The sequence below is a fragment of the Arachis hypogaea genome, chromosome 16 (genome assembly GCF_003086295.3).
Source record: "Arachis hypogaea cultivar Tifrunner chromosome 16, arahy.Tifrunner.gnm2.J5K5, whole genome shotgun sequence".
In the NCBI taxonomy this organism is placed as follows: Eukaryota; Viridiplantae; Streptophyta; class Magnoliopsida; order Fabales; family Fabaceae; genus Arachis; species Arachis hypogaea.
In genome coordinates, this window is record NC_092051.1 from 137,400,820 (window position 1) to 137,420,324 (window position 19,505).

Sequence of the window (19,505 nt, forward strand, 5' to 3'; positions counted from 1 at the left end):
GACGACGACGATGAACACTAGCGAACGGGACGACATAATGGCAATACACGAGCGGTGGAGTAGAGACTAGACGTGATATGAAGGGAGATGGCTGTTGAAGGGAGATGGTGGAGTAGTGAGTGGCGATATATGGTTACTGATGTGGGGTGTCACAGTAGTGTCTAGTGAGAAATGGGAGAGCGCAGTGAAAAGAGTAGGTGACAGCACAGTAGTGTACAAATTTGGATTATGGTTTTTATCTTATCCATATATATGTAACATGTAAAAAGACTAAAAAACCTATAGTATAAATAAATTATCAAGGATAATTAAATAAAAATTTACGTATTTCGGAGATCAACAAGAACGGAATAGGAATCCGCCGCTCGGGTCCCCATGCCTGTTTCGGGGGAATTCTGTCTCCATTTCCATCTCTGCGAAAAAAAATTTATATCTTCGGGTCCCCATTCAGGGCGGTATTCACGGAAATCTATATGTCTTAGAGAATTTTGCCACCCATAAACGTGATTCTCTACTCTTTAAATGGAAATAGCAATCACATGTAATTCATGTGTATCCAAATTTTTTCTTGTGCTATTTTAAAATAAAAAAGACTTTGCAACAACCTCATCATTATTTCATTTTTCTCTTTCTACATTAAAAACATTTGATAGTAATAAATATGGCAGAATATAAAAAGAGAAAATACTCATTTTAATTTCTTTCTTTAATTTCTGAAGGGAAGAAGCTCAATAGTCACAAAAACAATGAGTCTAGGCCATTGGATTGATCATTGATGTTGATGCATCAATGAGCACGTGTCACTTCAATCTCACTATAAAACCCCCATAATACCCCCATTCTTTCCTCGTACATTCTCTAACTTTGTGCCTTCTTTAGTACACAATAGTATCTCTCTCACTTTGTCCATACTAACCTTTTCTCTCTCTAAGGTTTCATGGAGTTTGATCAAAATTTCTTTGAGGATTTTACTTATCTTTCTGAGAGTATTTATGAAAATCCATGCATAAAGAAAGAGATATCCACCACGGTTCCCATGCAACAAAAATCTCTCCTTGTATGTCCTCCATTGAAAAATGAAATTTTATACAAGAACGATTTCCACCATCTTCAATCCCTAAAAGACATTACAAACACCTTCTACTCCATGGAAATTGCACCAAACAAGAACCAAATGGAGGATATTCATGCTTTCCCAAACAACTACAATAGCTTATGGGATTTATCTCAGAAAAACCAAGTTCAAATTGATGATGCTCTCACACCATCACTAATTTATGATGCATCTCTATTGGTGCCAATGAATTTAAATTTCCAAGATGAGCTTTCAACCTTAACTCCAACAGAAAATGCTTACTGGAACAATAATCAAAATCCTTTTCACAACAACCAAATACCCCAAAGAAGGGGACTAAGGAGGAAAGACAACATTCAACAAAGTGTTACCGAAATAATCAAAGGCCAGTGGAGTGCAGATGAAGATAGGTATAACATATAATCCAAATTTATTCTCTCTTTCTTTTTCTCATACACAGATACTTTGAAGTAAAATGGTATTGCAAACCATTAGATAATTTGATATGTTTGATTCAATCATCTAACTGATTTATAATACTATCTTCACGTGAAGATATTTTTATGGCAGTAATAATCACCTTGTTGCATGATGTATTCAACAAAATTCTTCTCAACAAAGTTAGATTTTCAAGAAATATTTGTTTTGCTTTCAGTGGTATTTCTTAGTCTTAATGAAGTTCATTAATAGGTTTTCAATTTGTTCCTTTTGTGGATATATTCTAAGAATTTGGGTTTTTATGTGTTCTTGCAGATTACTAACAGATCTAGTTGAACTCTTTGGGTTTAAAAATTGGTCCTACATAGCAACACTAGTCAGCGGTAGGATAGGGAAGCAATGTAGAGAGAGATGGTTCAATCATCTTCGGCCGGATATTAAGGTTAATTCTTTTCCTTTCTTATTAGCTTGTCTACATCATCCTCACTCTAACAAGTGTGATGTTATTTTAATTTTTTTTTTGTTTCAATCCCACTTTCCATCATTAATAATAAATATATTAGTTTGAAACTAATATTTTTAATAATAAAATATGTATTTTGTTGTTTTGTCTTTTTTTTTTTCTCTTCTCTTCTCTTCTTCCTCTTTTAGTTCATGATAGTTTTTTTTTTTTTTTTTTATGTTTTGAAAATAGAACTGCATATCGAACCATTCAAACTATTGACAATTCAAAAGTTTAAAATTTTAATTATTTTAAATGAAATAATTGAGTTATAACAGAATAATAAATAAACACACACAACACAAAACATAGATAATAAAATTATATTATCTAATTATATAAATATATGTAAATAAATTTTAAATAATAAATAAGAGAGTTATAAATTCGTATTGAATAATTACAAAAATAGATTGAATAATTCACTTTATTGATTAAAATTAATTATATAATCAATGGTAATATATTTAAAATTATTATATATCCAAATTAAACTAAAGTAAAAGATTTTTTTTAATATGAATTATCATCATTTTTAAATATAAAATATAAATTTCTCAAGATTCTAAACCTACAAGTAAAAGTATGAACCTTGGTTAAAACGAAAAGACAAATAAAAAGAGTGGCATTTTTTTTACAGTAATGAGCTACCCTTGGATATTTGGTCCATTACTCATTGATCTAAAAAAAATAAAAAATAAACAGGTCTTTAATTTTTTTGTTTGTGGGCATTTAAGTTCTTTAAGATTGAAAAATATATTTAACTCCCTCAAATTTAAGGATGGTAACGAGTCCCCATGAGACAAATACTAGCCCCCTGTCTCCCATCCCATGAGACCAAAAATTTCTCGTCCTCGCCCCGTAGCCATGGCAAGTAACAGGTACCCACCATCCGCCAGATATTCAAGTCCCCATGGATATCTGCAGGTATTTTTTAAAAACAAAACATGGCAAAAGAAAACAGCAAAAATTAACAAGAAACTTTAATTTAATTCCAATCTATATAGAAATGCTACAATTATGTAGAACAATCAAATAATTTTAATTACATCATAATTAAATCAGATTTGTTTCCCTCCATTTTAAATCATCTTCCAACAAAATACAATTTACAATATAATAAAATCAAACATATTCATGCATTATATTCATAAAAACTATACAAAAGATATATAAATCAGACATTAACAATATGTATAAAATCAATACAAGCTTTACATATATATCATAGATGATGATGATGATTGTTGGGGAAAAAAATCAAAATTTTTTGAATAATTATATAATTAAAAGAATGCAAATAGCTTGTTGGCCACTGATGATGGCAGATCTAAGGGAGATGGAGCAAAGGCACGGTTGGTGACGACAAATTTGAAGAAGCTGGTAATAGCATAGGCATGGCTAGAGTAGCTTTGTCTTCGTTGAGCAGAGGTGGAGGTGGCGGCAACGTTATGAGAAGCAATCACGAACTGATGTCGGTGACTTAGTGAGAGGAAGAAGGTGAGCGACGGCAAGAGAAGAAGGTTAGAGATGTCGGCGAGGGAGGAAGGGAGAGGAAGAAACACGGAGAGGGTGAGATGGAATTTAGGTTAGGATGTGAGAGTGATAGTAAAAGGATGAGTGAGTGAGTGAGGCAAAGGCTTGCGAGAATTAGGTTTCCATCATAATCCACACACACACAAACACACAAAAGGATATATATGTAAATTCATTCCTATGGGTATTATACGGGTATCACGGGGAGGGTACCTTTTTTCCTGCCCCCGTCCCGTTTATTAAAGGGATACTCGTTCTCCGCTCCTACGCAGGGGGGAGGATGACCTCCAAACCCTTGCCTCGATGGGTAAATTCCTACGAATACTCGCCCCACCGAAGAAAATTGTCATCCCTACTCACATTTGAAAACGCGTGATATTTATATTCTTCAATGGTGCTGGGGTTAAAAAGTATAACGGAAAATGCTAATGGAGGGAGATTGATGATGTGTCGATTATGGTGATGATGTGGATGGTTGGTAAAAAGTAAAAAGGCAAATACACCTCTGGTGGCTTAAAACGACGCCGTTCTAATCCCTTACCCCACTTTGTTTCTTCATAATTCCAATAACATCCATAATCCACTCCAACAATTACATCAAACCCTACGAGAAGACAAAGACGCTCTTTCTTCCTAAAAAAAACGTCTTTTAGTTCATACTTCATAGTGCTACTATGCTAAGTTGAAAAGTGGTGATTGGTGAATGTGACGCTTAACTTTGTTGGCGAAGAAGCTTCCATCATCTACAGAGGGAAGGAAATTTTTCTATGTTTTGTGTGTTGGTGTTTAGATAGATGTGACAATACATGGTGCTATGTGATATTTAGGAGTGCACATGGGTCGGGTGAAGCCAGGTTTGATGTGACCCAGATCCGACTCGAAATATACACCAGGTTTATTTATTAGACCCGAACCCGACCCTAGACCCGATAAAACCAATACACTTTCGGGCCATAATTATACCGGATAAAAACCGGGCCGTTAACATTACACTACATTAATACCTTCTTGTAAGCTAGCATGTAAAAATATGCAAATTTTCAAGACTCCAACCATTATTTGACATGGTAAAATTCACTTAGAAAAATATAACAAGAACCAACCATTCTTCAAAATTAAAGCATAACCACAATCAATACTAATATTGTCTAATAACACCAAATATTTAAATCAATACAAATAACACAATATTATGCATTAGTCTAAAGTCTTATGCATTCTAAACATAAAACATTAACTTATAGTCTTATAATGACTAATAACACAAAATATTAAGGTTTACAATACTTAAATTCCACATAAGAATAGCTATGATCCATCACTAATAACACAAAATATTAATTGTGTATGATGACCGGGTCGAGTTCGGGTGACCCGAACTATGGCCCGGACCCAACCCAAAATAATGATCGGGTCTATTTTTGAGACCTTTACCCGATGAAATCACACAAAATTAGTCCTAAAGTGATCGGGGCCGGGACGAGTCTTCGAGTCGGGTCGGGCTATGTGCACCCCTAGTGATGTTAATTATTTAATGTTGTGTGTGTGTGTAAAAGAAACAAAATTTGTTTCGAGTGAAATGATTTCAAAATTTTTGAAACAAGAGTTAGAGTTTGAATATGATTCATGGGGTTTAATGTGTGATTGTATTACTCTATAATGTGGTTTACATTAGCATCATTGTTGAAGGTTTGTGTCAAAGTTATGTGAAACTTAACTTTTTGTGGTGTATATAGTTTTAGAAAGTCAGATACACTTACTGGCAACTTTGTTTATATTATGCTATTATTATTAATGGGATTATAATCCTCTTAGGATTGCTTCTTTTGATAATATTTGTGTTTTGTTTAGCCCATTAAAAAAGAAATTGAAATTATGACAAAATGCATTTCACATATATAGCCAACTTGACAATTTTCATTACAATAGCAACAAGTACCACATTCATTTTCACCCTTTTAAGACATATACATCAACATATACAACAACCAAATTAATCACAGTTGATCACAAATTCAGGTGTTTCATCATTTTTGAAGATAACATTTTTTTCTCCAAAGCATTCAATTTCTTTTTCAATTATTTTCTTTTAAACAAATGTTCTTCAATGTCTCCACATTCACCATCATAGTCAGTACCCAAAGTTTGAGTCTCTATATCCCCAATTTTTTTAGGTGCTCATCAAGTTAGAGAAAAAACTTACAATAGCATTGCTTAACCTGCATCAAATTCTATACAACCAACCAATTATACACATTACAGTTTCATCCAAATATAACATAATATCAACTTACCTTGAAGTATGGGCACCTAAGAAATAGTCTATTGGTGATTATTCTGGACTCATAGAGAATGACATAGACATCGTAGAAGCACTTTGGCGCAATTTTATCTCTCTCATCTCCTGTTGGCACTAACACAATGACTCGTGGTTGAAACGAACCTCTCTTGTCTATCCCCACCACGCCTTGTGCTTGAAGAGCCTTTATCACTGGCCATGGACAATCCTTCTTCAACCCCCTCCCAAACAAGTGGTAGAAGTAGAAACAATGGTTTTGGCTTCAATAGACTTTGAAGAAATAGAGCTCACCATCACCGTAAAGGGACCTATTTGTCCTCTTGTAGTTGCCAACCATTCATATCATCATCGTAACGAACACATCAACAATCTTCCTTCCAGATCAGCATTAACTTTTTTAATACTAACCCCACTGAGGGATATAAATGTCACGCGTTTTTAAAGATGAGAGAGCTAAATATATTTTCCAATGCTGAAAGGCTTGAATATTCGCCGACAAAAGATTAAGAACCTATTTATCTTTTATTCAATTTTTTTAAAAATTTATAATTTCATTAATCAACTTGGGTTAGTCTAATAGTTAGCTTATTAGTCTTTTTAAGCAAGTATCGAAGTTTGAATCTTGCCTTGTGCATACAGAAACTCATTGGTTAGCAATAAATTTTTGAATGAAATTCAGATCCACAGTGACTTAGTCCTTGGCCTGCTAAGATGCAGGATGCCGTGAAAAATCGAAAAATAACTTCTAATTCTATTATGTATTGCACATGACACTAGCAGGCCTTCAAATTGTGTTCTAGAATTTTTTGTGGAAAAATATTAAAAACCTATAATTAAACTAAATTGGCTGAGAGTAGCTTGTACCCATGAGCACAACTCCTGCTTCTCACTCTCAATCTAAAAACAAAAGTAGATTAGGATGTCAGAAAAGTAGACCTAGAGAGTGCCAGAAATGGACAGGCGATGCAATTTGAACATCGACAATCGACACCCTAATCTTTTTCGTTGTTTGAGTATAGAGAAAAGTTAGTGAAGGAAACACACACACACTTATTGGAAGCTTAAGACTACGAACGAGTGAGTGATATGGAATACCATTTCTAATTTGAAGTGTGTGAGAACATGCATGTGTGTTGATAAGGATTTAGCAGGTCTGCATGTGATGATACCTTCTCCCATGTTTATGTTCCCATTTATTAGTAGGCATAGGTCTTTGTCTCAAAAGGCATTAGTGAGTTTTTATTTTAGTCCTAATAGCGGATATTTCACATATCGGCTCTTGACTTGGTTTAAAACAAGACCAAACTAGTTCAACTACCAACCAGATCTTAATTTCGTTTGGCTAGCTAGAAAAAACTATTCATTTCAAGAACGACATTTGGACCATAAAAAAATTGTTCGGGAACCAGGAAATCATCCATGATCCAACCTGAAACCTTGACGGTTTACGACAGAACAAAAAGTCAAACAACATGGACAAATTTACCTCTTTATTCCGTACAACATGAACAACCGAATTACAAAAAAAAGGGGAAACATTATTTGTTCTCCAAATGAATATTGAATAATATGGTTGGCATAATAAGAAGAGTTAGATCAACTATAAAAAATATTGTATACGCCCAAAACTATATCACAGGGTAAATAAGCCCCTCTGAAATCATCAAAGAGAACAAGTCTAAGAGTAATGGAGGGTTGATTTAGAAAGTGTTATCCATAATTAGCACTTAAACTCTCCTTAGTTAGATTATGGGTCCCTCTGTTAGCTTTTCTATATATATGAGAGATCTTCACCTCCCAATCTCTCCTTATAATGTTGCGGATCCTTGTCACTAGCAACCAGTGAGTCCACCTCCAGCAGCCCCTTGCGCAGTCCCAGCAATGTGGGTCATGGCATTGGCCCAAACCCAATCCATTTAGTGGTTTTTTTTTTTTTTACTCTAGAATATATCAATTTTAGAAACTAGTTTTGGAAAAAAAAAATAATTGTATCAATTTATATTATTGAACTATTAATACGTACTCATTCATAGCAATTTTTTTTAATGAACCTCTTCAAAGAATATTGATCCAAAAAATACCCATGAATAATTGAGTTTAAATTAATAATTTAAAGTCCATTAAGATATGGGTCAGGTTAAACCTAAATTCTTTTTCTTCATTTTCTTTTTTGTTGTTTTTGAACAAATTTTAATATTATTTTAACTATAAATCACTACATCGATAAGATATTCTTTATAAAAATTTAAAAACACCATTTATCTCTGAATTACATATTGATCCATGATCCCTCAACATCTATTATATTCTTCTCCCCCTTGAATAACTTGCCCTTTCATTCATAATAATAGATTCAAAAGTGTTGCCCAGAAACTCAGTGATGTGTTTTGTTCCATCACCCTCAATATTAAATAAAGTTTTATAATCGAATGACAATATAAAACGAGTTTGCTTTGCAACTTATTCACATTAAACTTGACAAAAGTATGCAGATTTAATATCATAATCAATTTTACTCATCAATTATTCCATAATGTTCAATTTAAAAGAATAGGGAGATTGAATGGAAGACAATAATTAAAGTTATGTTATTTAACATAACATTTATAATTCTATGTGTATAACATTTATAGTTATACATTTATTATATCTAAAACATTCATGTTAGGTATACACTAAAACCAACCATTAAAATTAGAGTTATTAGGTAAAATATATATTAAAATACAAAATATATATTAAAAATAAATTAAATTACATATGTATTTGTATATAAATATATAGTAGTTGGTTTTAGTATGCAAATAGCATTTTTGTTAAATAAAACAACTTTGGACTATTTGGATTAATTTTTTATTTTCTCCCAAATATTATATGGATAGTGTCTATTATGATTTATTGTAGTTATGTTTATGCATTTATGCTGATTAGAACGGCAATGCTTTCAAGCAACATCATATCGATATTTTTCGTGTGTCTATTATGTGTGGAGTTTCATATATTGTATCTATATTATCTTGAACCTTTATTTTATACACATATAGAAGGACTCCTGGGATGAAGAAGAGGATAAACTACTAATTGAAGCTCACAAGCAAGTTGGAAACAAGTGGGCTGAAATTGCAAGGAGGCTCCCCGGCCGCACTGAGAACACAATTAAGAACCACTGGAACGCCGCTAAGCGAAAGAAGAGTAGCAAGAGACAACCTAGGAAGAAGAAGAACCAGACTTATTACTTTGGGGAAACATTGCTTCAGCGCTACGTCAAAGAGGTCACTGCAGCTGATGCGGCAAAGAAGCAGCTGAAGAAATCCATGAAAAAGTTGAGAATAACGAATGAGGATTACAACCTGCAGCAGAATGCATGCATCACTGGGTATGATGGCAATATACCAGTGAAGTTCAGTTCTAATGAAATTGGGAATGGTTCTGTTCTGATTGATGGCACAGAGAACTATGTTCCAATGCAGCTTGATATGATTGGAATTGAGACCTACATGAACTAGGCGTGGATCTCGTTTAGTTGGTAAACTAGAAATTTCATGCTTTTAATAAAGATGCATTTATATGCAAGGTTGCTGCATATGGAAACCGTTCATCTTTGTGTTTTGTTTTGTTTTTTATTTTTATTTTTAGTTTTAGTGTTTTAATCTTGTGTATTGCAGCATGGATTTTATTTTGTAATGTGATGTCGTACCTTTTTTTATTCAGTAATTTTTGTTCTCAAATGTTCTTTTGAGTATTTTTCATTTGGATGAATTAGTTTGTGTTGATTTTTGGTGCAGAACCGCAGATACAGGGCTATAAGTCCATCTTTCACCATGCTTGAATATTAGTAGTACTTCATGGCTATCCTTGGTTTTCTGATAAAATTTTTGGCGCTACAAATCTATTTAAGCTAAACTCCGTGTTTACAATTCACATGTAACTTGTTATTCTACTCTACTTTCTCCATGTTTTAATGCAATTGTTGAAACAATAAACATCGAATAAACAATTTTTTACTTATTCTAAGAGCACTGAAGAATCTATATTTGTTTCATAATAGTATCTAAAATATCATACTAGTTTATATGACATTATATGAAATAGCATTAAAGTAGTACAGAAAAAAGAATTAAATCGTTCTAAAATAAGTAAATAACACCTTTTTGTAGATCACAATTTTTTCAAACAACCGATTATCAAACATTGAACTTGTGAACAAAGAAATTATTATTAGAAACAATAAAAAATAACTTTAGACTATTTGAAAAAACTCCAGAACAAAGTAATATAAATCACTCTGAATTTATACTAGTTCAACTAAGTCTTGTCTATTTCGCAAATTTTAATTCCTTTACAAGATAGTCTTTACCACAAATCTTCGCGAGTTCGACTTCATACTCATATAATATCTAGCTTTTACACAACTATTCTTTCACCAGATCTTCTCATGCTAAACTCAAATATCGCTGTTAATTCAATTACAATACAAATGATTGAGTGTGTTATAAACCTATCATAGATTCAGAAACCTGATTTTCCATTATATTAAATGTTATTGAAACACTCAGAATATATTGTTTTTTCTAGATGCATGACAAAAGGAACTAAATTTAATAACAACAAATAACATTTTTAGAAGAGTATTTTTATAAACAGAATATGATGAATGAACACTTAGATAATGAGACAGAGAGGATGATTGCATTTTTAGCACTCCTGTTCTTCTATACTCTGATTTTCGTTGTATTTTCTTTCATAGCTAACAAACGAATAGGATCCATTAGAAATCTCACTTTTCTGGGCCAGAAGGACTTGCGTCAAAAAGAATGTTTTATGTTTCAGCCAGCTTTCTCTTTGCAGAGCAGTCCCCTGCCAATACTTTTGCAAACTTGAAACGTTTCGAATTCGAAATCTTCGTAGGTGTTGAGCTTATGGTTGTACCTGATATTGACTGGTAAAATAGGAGCAAATCATTTTTCAACAAGAAGCATAAAGTATACAGATAGGAAAAATGGAATTTATTATCATGAAAACCATGAAGCAGAGACCTGAGTCAGGTTTGATCATGATTTCCCAAAACCGACAGCATTCCTTCTTTCCCTCCTGTTTTGTATCTTTTCAGGACTTGGTACTCCAGTCAGTTGTTCATACTTCATTTCCAAGGCCTGTAATGATTATGCCCAAGCATTAAAAACATTTGTATCTGAAGATGAATGATTTATGCTTCTATTATATTCTCCTAACAATCATATCCTAAATTACCAAACAAAGAAAGAACTGAATATTTTTTTAAGATTCCAACACATTAGGAATATCCACATTGTACTTTGCTCAGTATTTAGGATAATGTCGAAGACAATTTCAGGATGTTATATTATAACTTAGTGTAGACATGGAAGATCTTACACAGTTTAAGCACTAAAAACGTAATAAACTATGAAATGTTTGTTTGTATTTGAAGCAATGAGAAGCTTCAAAACATAAGCTTATTTGAAGAAAATATAGAAATAACAAATATATGGAAATAAACTTCCCTAGAGGACTGCCATCAAGCATTAAGTTCACATATGTACAATGTGAGAGATAGGCTGGACAGTTTAGGATAAAAATTGGATACCAAATTACCTTTAATGGGGACAATTATAGTTATAGATATCGATGTATAGATACAAAAAACTATGATAAATAAACTTTTAAGAGAAAGAGAAGCTATGGTAGTCTTGGTCACATCCACCAAGATAGAATACATGACATGATTGATATTTTCAAATAACGGCATACCTTTGCCTCATTTACTATCTCTTTGAAATATTAGTATTATCTATGTCATCATGATGTATTTCTCAGGTCATGGGAAATCAACTATTGACAGAATACAAAAAGAGAGTTCAGTTGTTCTAACCTGTAGCTGTTCACGGATATTACCAAGAACTTCTTCAGTCATTCTCTCAAAGAAAAGAATCCCCTGCACAGATTATTATAGGTAGGCAGTACCCACGTGTTAACCAGCAGGTAGTGACACAAAATCACGTCAGTAAACCAGAAGCACCAAGCCAGTAGTTCACTTAGAAGGTGCCTAACAGCCCTGTTCTCAGCTAGCATGGGAAATATGAGAGTGGGTGATTTGGTGGGATTGGTGAGCCATATAATGTGAGAATTATTAAGTGATGACAGAGGACTCAGCTGGATTGTGCTAATGCTATTAATAAATTGATTTGACATTTCAACAACACATATGATGGGTCTTACGAGGAGTTGCACTTTAAAATTAGTTGGAAAAGAATTAGGGAAACTTGACCCCTGAGTGCTAAACTAGGGGTGGGCATGGTTTGGATTTTTATAAATCCAAACTGGATCCACTTCAGAACCAGTTTTATGGTTCATGAAACCAAACCAGAACTGGATTAAAGAGAGAAATCGGTTCTAAAAAACAAAAATCGATTTTAAAATTTAAATCCAGTTTTACTTACAAATCGGTTTTAAATCCGGTTTTTTTTATAAAATCCAGTTTTAAAACAAATTTCTTCAACCAAAAATCCAATTTTAAAACTAGTTTTTAAAAATCCAATTTTCAAACCAAATATTTTAACAAAAAATCCACTTTTAAAACCAGTTTTTAGATATTCAATTTTCAAACCATAATTTTTTTAGAAGTAAAATTAATACTAAAATCATTTTAAAGTGTATAGGTTCATTACAACTAGAATTTGGTTCTTTATAAATCTAATGACAATGGCTAATCTATATAACATTTAATCATTCTCAAAACATCAAAAGAATACCACCAAAAAATCTCTCTAAAACAACAACCACAAAGTATCAAAAGATGCCAAAGTTGCCAACAAAATAATTAAACAACCACAACCTTTTAGGAAAATATATTTGCAAATAACAAAATATACCTTTGTCATTTTAAAACAAATCTTTGAATGAAAGTATTAAACCAAATGAGAATATTAAGCATACCTAGTCATCATCAAGATTATCAATTGATGCCGCCATAGAACAAGCACCATCATTAGAAGAAAATATATCAGTTAAGGGAATCAAATTAATTATCAAGTCTATATTCAACAACTTTTAATTGGTAACTAATACCTAAATTCTAAAATAGAAAGACGACAAAAACAAAAATAAAATAAAATGAGAAGAAATATGAAAAAAATTCTATACCTTGATCAACTTGTTGAAGAACTTCACCATCATCATCTAAAGCAGAGAAGAGATCTTCCTTAAGCCAATCTCATGTGCAGACTAAGGCCTCTACCATTCTAGGTGTTAAGGAACTGCGGTATGGATCGAGGACTCTTCCTCCCGTACTAAATGCAGACTCCGAAGCTACCGTAGAAACAGGTATAGCCAATACCTCACGAGCCATATTGCCAAGAATTGGAAATCGGGTTGAGTTGACTTTCCACCAGTTTAGTATATCGAACTTATGGGAGTATGGCTCGCATTCTTCTTGTAAATATCTATCAAGTTCAGATCTTGTATTTGTTCTACGACCGGTTGCTTGCAGAAAAAAGCCTATACCATGAAGATCGGTATTATGTTGTTGGCTTGAACATCTTGCGTATCAACTTCACTTGCTTCCTCAGAACTTTGGTATTGCTGATAAAGTAACTTTATGCACTTGGACAACTTTGACTTCAATTCGCCTCCTTTTTCTTCTCCAAATAAGTAATCCAATAAATAATTGACATACTCAATCTTTTGCATTGGATTATGATAGCAATCAATAACAACATATTCACCGAATCAGGATTGCCCCAATATTTCTCATACTTAACCCTCATCCTTTCTGCCATTGACATAGTACTAAAATCAACAGAATCACAAGAATGACAAATAAATCGTCCAATTGCAAATACTTCCTTCATATACATATTACTGGTAACATATAAGGTACCAGAAACACGTATAGTGGCATCACTGACCACTCGCAAAAATGATACAATGGACTCAGCATACTCCTAGTCTAAACAAAGTGTGCTGTCAAATGTTAGAGGTAGCTTTGAAGCATCGCAAAGCATTTGCGTTGCTTGCTTTGAAAGATAATACCTATATAGGAGAGATGAATGGAGGAAAAGGGAGAGGTGTTCCTTCTGATTTAGACTAGGAGTATACTGAGTCCATTGTACCATTTTTGCGAGTGTTCAGTGATGCCACTATACGTGTTTCTGGTACCTTATATGTTACCAGTAATATGTATATGAAGGAAGTATTTGCAATTGGACGATTTATTCGTCATTCTTGTGATTCTGTTGATTTTAGTACTATGTCAATGGCAGAAAGGATGAGGGTTAAGTATGAGAAATATTGGAGCAATCCTGATTCGGTGAATATGTTGTTATTGATTGCTATCATACTTAATCCAATGCAAAAGATTGAGTATGTCAATTATTTCTTGAATTACTTATTTGGAGAAGAAAAAAGAGGCGAATTGAAGTCAAAGTTGTCCAAGTGCATAAAGTTACTTTATCAGCAATACCAAAGTTCTGAGGAAGCAAGTGAAGCTGATACGCAAGATGTTCAAGCCAACAACATTAATACCGATCTTCATAGTATAGGCTTTTTTCTGCAAGCAACCGGTCGTAGAACAAATACAAGATCTGAACTTGATAGATATTTACAAGAAGAATGCGAGCCATACTCCCATAAGTTCGATATACTAAACTGGTGGAAAGTCAACTCAACCCGATTTCCAATTCTTGGAAATATGAATCGCGAGGTATTGGCTATACCTGTTTCTATGGTAGCTTCGGAGTCTGTATTTAGTACTGGAGGAAGAGTCTTCGATCCATACCGCAGTTCCTTAACACCTAAAATGGTAGAGGCCTTAGTCTGCACAGGAGATTGGCTTAAGGAAGATCTTTTCTCTGCTTTAGATGATGATGGTGAAGTTCTTCAACAAGTTGATCAAGGTATAGAATTTTTTTCATATTTCTTCTCATTTTATTTTATTTTTGTTTTTGTCGTCTTTCTATTTTAGAATTTAGGTATTAGTTACCAATTAAAAGTTGTTGAATATAGACTTGATAATTAATTTGATTCCCTTGGCAGATATATTTTCCTCTAATGATGGTGCTTGTTCTATGGCGGCATCAATTGATAATCTTCATGATGACTAGGTATGCTTAATATTCTCATTTGGTTTAATACTTTCATTCAAATATTTATTTTAAAATGACAAAGGTATATTTTGTTATTTGCAGATATATTTTCCTCAAAGGTTGTGGTTGTTTGATGATTTTGTTGGCAACTTGCCATCTTTTGATACTTTGTGGTTGTTGTTTTAGAGAGATTTTTTGGTGGTATTCTTTTGATGTTTTGAGAATGATTAAATGTTATATAGATTATCTATTGTCATTAAATTTATAAAGAACCAAATTCTAGTTGTAATGAACCTATACACTTTAAAATGACTTTAGTATTAATTTTACTTTTAAAAAAATTATGGTTTGAAAATTGAATTTCTAAAAACTGGTTTTAAAAGTGGATTTTTTGTTAAAATATCTGGTTTGAAAATTGGATTTTTAAAAACTAGTTTTAAAATTGGATTTTTGGTTGAAGAAACTGGTTTTAAAACTGGATTTTATAAAAAAAAACAGATTTTAGATTTGGATTTAAAAAAAAAGGATTTAAAACCGGTTTGTAAGTAAAACCGGGTTTAAATTTTAAAACCGGTTTAAAATTGGTTTTTGTTTTTTCAAACCTATTTAGAACCGGTTTCTCTCTTTAATTCGATTCTAGTTTGGTTTCATGAACCATAAAACTGGTTCTGAAGTTTGGATTTATAAAAATCCAAACCATGCCCACCCCTATTTAAAACCAAATTATAAAATAAATTTAATTTGGTTTGGATTTTTTTGTGTTTAAAACTGATTTTTTTTTAATGGTTTGGTTTGGATTTGTTTAAAATCCAAAATTTGGATTTTTTTGCCCACCCCTACTAAACCATACAAGTCAATCATGGATTCTATTGCTAAGTGGTTGACCCCAAAACATTATAGCAGAATGGCCGTTATTTTGGGGGGACAACGATAATTGTATGCATGATGCAATAATTGATTAAGTTTGAAACACAATAATTGTTTGTAATTCAATTCAATTCTCACTTTATAAATTATGGGTTCTAAATTATATTTGATTGTAATTTAATTAAATTTCATTTCAAATTAATTCCATCCTTTTGTTTTTCTTTTTTTGGCATTCTACACACCCCCTATGCGTTTTGTGTTTCATATAATACAGGCAATTGAAGTGAAGAACATTGACTAAACAAAACCTAACTGTTTTGGGTTTCATGTTCCTTGTCCATTGATGAAACATCAAGGTTAGTTGAAAATAATAAATAGAGGAAAAACCATTCATGTGAAACCATTTAACTAATAAAGTTGAAACTAACCTGCAGATGATCAAACTCATGCTGGAATACTCGAGCAGGAAGCCCATCCAACGAGAATGAAAATCTATTTCCATTCACATCACGTGCATCAATCTTCACTGATTCAGGTCGCTAAACCACAATAATAAGAAATTTTAAGGAGGTGAAAGAGTGAATAAATACTTCAGACCATCATCAGGATAATCATCAAACAAATGAGAATGACAAGTAGGTTATGTTGTCTCAGTTGAGCACAAGTTGACAGTCCTCAAAACAGCAGACAGACTTCATCTACAGAAGTCATGACTTAAGTATAGATAACACTTGAACTAAATGAAATAACAAATTTAAGGACACATTTTGTGCTAATAACTGTTTCAAGGGAAATAAAATCCCACATGTCAACACTGAAGCTTACTAGAATGATCACTCGGGTGTACTGATGTAACAATTCATTCAAGGACGCTCAAAGAAATTACTACAACATAAAAGCTTGGTCTTAGCTTTCATGGGAAAAGCTTGATTATATATTTTATATCAATTACTGGAAAAAATTCTTTCATTTCAGCACAAGAAAAATTCTAAAACAGTCTCATTCCTTTGTTGTTTGTCATGGCAAGAAGAAAGGAACACAACGATAAACAAATATGTAGACAAAAGATATTTTATTGAAAGAGAACAAGGTATCATAAAATAAAAGAAGGAAAATATTCCTAGGTGGATAAACCATGCAACAAACTATGCTGATCCTTTTGTATGATCAATAAAGGAAAACCACTAAATATCCAAGTAGATAACCAAAAGGGATACAAAATAGAAATCCTTTCTGGAGTCAAGTCACCAGAAAAGCACAATGCAGATTCAACAAATTTAGAATTATCGTTATACCAAAAAGGGCCATAGATAAAATCAACTTTCTACTTTCCCTTTACAATTAATTATCCAAAAGCTAAACACACATAATGAATTTTATTTCCATAATCAGAAAATGGAAATGACATTTATTTATCAAAAGAAAATAACAAATGAATTTTTGTTTGGTGAGAGTGAGAGAATAACTATAAGTAGATGAAAGAGAAATAAGAGACTAGTTTCAAAGTTCATAAGAGAGAAGTGTTTAAAAGGAAGGTGAAAATATGAAGTTTTATGAAAGGAATCATTTTGGGCACGCAAAATAAAAAAGGGGGCAACTCCATAAAACAAACTATTATAAAAGCACACAGAGAAAGAGAAAGAGTGTTTTCTACCTTCACATCAGCATATATTCCAGGAAATGATAGACACCCTTCATTTAAAATTGACAGTTTCTTTGAGTATTTGCTAACTCTTGGGTTTACAAGAACAATTTCCTCTCCTTCCCCAGATTCACCCACTGGATTGAACACCATAAGTTGAACATCAATTCCAACTTGGGGTGCTGAGAGACCAATACCATTGGTTCTGTGGAAAATTGTTATCATTTGTAAGATTACAGTAGCCCTAGAAAGTTTTTACTGTTAGTTTATTCCAAGACCTAAAAAGGTTACAAAGGCATCCATGAGTTTGACAGACCCAGAGAGAACCAGAATTTGATGGAAAGAGAGAATAAGAGCTAACCAAAGACAGAACAAGGAAATGCAGAGGACGAAACTGTTAGAAATCAGGATAGAATCTATCATATCAGAGTATCAAATATGATCTGTTAGGATTAGTATTGATTTTTGTCATTTTTTCCTTATTAGTATTAGGGTTTTACTATTATTATAAATAGATGCTAGTATTCCTCCCATGTAAGACACAACATCACATAAGAGTGTATTCTTTCTCTCATTTGCTGAATTACTCTTTCCTCTCTTATTTTCCTGGTTGATTATGGATTTTTTTTTTAAAAAAAAAAATCTGGGGTATCAGAAGGTATTATAGAGTGGGCCTAACTCCACTGCATAAGCTAGCTAGATGGAGTAGAGGGTTGCCCAAGGCAGGCTTCCAGAGCTTATCTCTAGACTCTAGGAAATTTGGCACTGTTAATGCACCCCCTCACACGCACCAGTGGACAAGAACTTGGAAAGTGTAATTTGATTGATGTGGCATATATGCAATAGCCAAATAACAACAATAAGCTAGGCTCTAATTTTATATACTTGTATATACCACTGTTTTTCTTCATTTTATCCCCAGATTTCTATAGCAAGTAGTGAACAATGTATCGTTGTCTAACATCACTATTGTGTGTTTGGGACATTCTCCAAAAGTCCCAACTCCCAAACAAAATACAGCTTGTGAACCGTTAAACTTGCCATCAAGTTAAAATATAGTTCCTTTGCTTAAAAACAGTAAAAAACAACTGTTTTTCTAGACAATAGAGTTAAGAATTACTCAATGCAACCATTTCAACACAAGTCACTGATGCTACTTTAAAATTATGATTCCACCTAAACCACCATTTTTGGTATCTAAAAAAGTATAATTTCCATAACATCCATGCTAGGTTTACACCAAATACAACCACCATATATTTGTGTATAAATAGTTAAATACATGTGTTGTTTAACTTATTTTCAATGTGTATTTATATTCTAGCATGTATCTCATTATAAGTAGCTGATTTTTGTGGTTGATTTTAGTGTATAAATAGCATTTTGTTTCCTAAAATATCTCCCAAATGAAAGAAAATCAAAGTTTTGTTACAATAATGAAGCAAACCATTCAAACAAAGACTTAGTACTAAGGGAGGATAACATTGGACCAGTGCTTACTTGTACATTACATCAAACATCTCGCGGGCAAGACTCTTCAGATTATCATCGAAGCTAACTATGCGTTTATTTTTTGCCCTCAATTTCGGGTCTGGATATTCCACAATTTTCAGTGGCGCCTCGAATTCAATATCACCAGCTAAAAAAAAAACGCGCACAATCACACAAGGAATGAGGTTTGAACTCAAAGTGAAAGTATTAGAAAAAGTGGTGGCGTGGGGATAGGGTTCGGTGGAGCTGAGTAGAGAAACTTACGAGAAGCGGCTTCATCTTTGGCTGCTGAGAAACCAATCTTGGAGACCGCGCACAGAGGAGGCAGGGACCGGTTCGTAAAGAAGTAAACCCGGTCGAGCAAGGTGAGACGGTTGCGTGAGAAGGTTTGGTTGCACGACTGCAAGGTTTCCTTTTAGGCCAATGCTAAGGTGATGAAGCCGAATATTTTCAGCAGGTGAGAAACTGACATGGAGGAAGGTGATTCGCGGTGCCTCCAACTCGCTACAACCACAATTTTAAAGAAAAATTTTTAAAAATATATATATATATAT

At 33.0% G+C, this 19,505-nt stretch overlaps 3 protein-coding genes across 3 annotated transcripts; 2 read left to right on the forward strand and 1 right to left on the reverse strand.

The window, feature by feature from the left end:
• The first annotated feature begins 1,147 nt into the window (after window positions 1-1,147).
• LOC112754061 (transcription factor MYB98-like) lies at window positions 1,148-9,578 on the forward strand. The gene is made up of 3 exons (XM_025801656.3): window positions 1,148-1,485; window positions 1,829-1,955; window positions 8,895-9,578. Exons 1-3 carry the CDS (start codon window positions 1,148-1,150, stop codon window positions 9,354-9,356), a joined length of 927 nt encoding a protein of 308 aa, XP_025657441.2. The 3' UTR covers window positions 9,357-9,578.
• A 778-nt stretch (window positions 9,579-10,356) lies between these two features.
• On the reverse strand, window positions 10,357-19,093 carry LOC112757655 (peptide deformylase 1B, chloroplastic/mitochondrial-like). Its single transcript, XM_025806211.2, has 6 exons — window positions 18,961-19,093; window positions 17,473-17,665; window positions 16,247-16,357; window positions 11,741-11,803; window positions 10,887-11,003; window positions 10,357-10,789 (listed from the first exon to the last, which is right to left on the reverse strand). The coding sequence occupies exons 1-5, from the start codon at window positions 18,978-18,980 to the stop codon at window positions 10,902-10,904; spliced, it is 489 nt and encodes a 162-aa protein (XP_025661996.2). The 5' UTR covers window positions 18,981-19,093; the 3' UTR covers window positions 10,357-10,789; window positions 10,887-10,901.
• On the forward strand, window positions 14,045-15,070 carry LOC140179789 (zinc finger BED domain-containing protein RICESLEEPER 2-like). The gene is made up of 2 exons (XM_072219558.1): window positions 14,045-14,762; window positions 14,902-15,070. Exons 1-2 carry the CDS (start codon window positions 14,045-14,047, stop codon window positions 14,967-14,969), a joined length of 786 nt encoding a protein of 261 aa, XP_072075659.1. The 3' UTR covers window positions 14,970-15,070.
• Window positions 19,094-19,505: the final 412 nt, after the last annotated feature.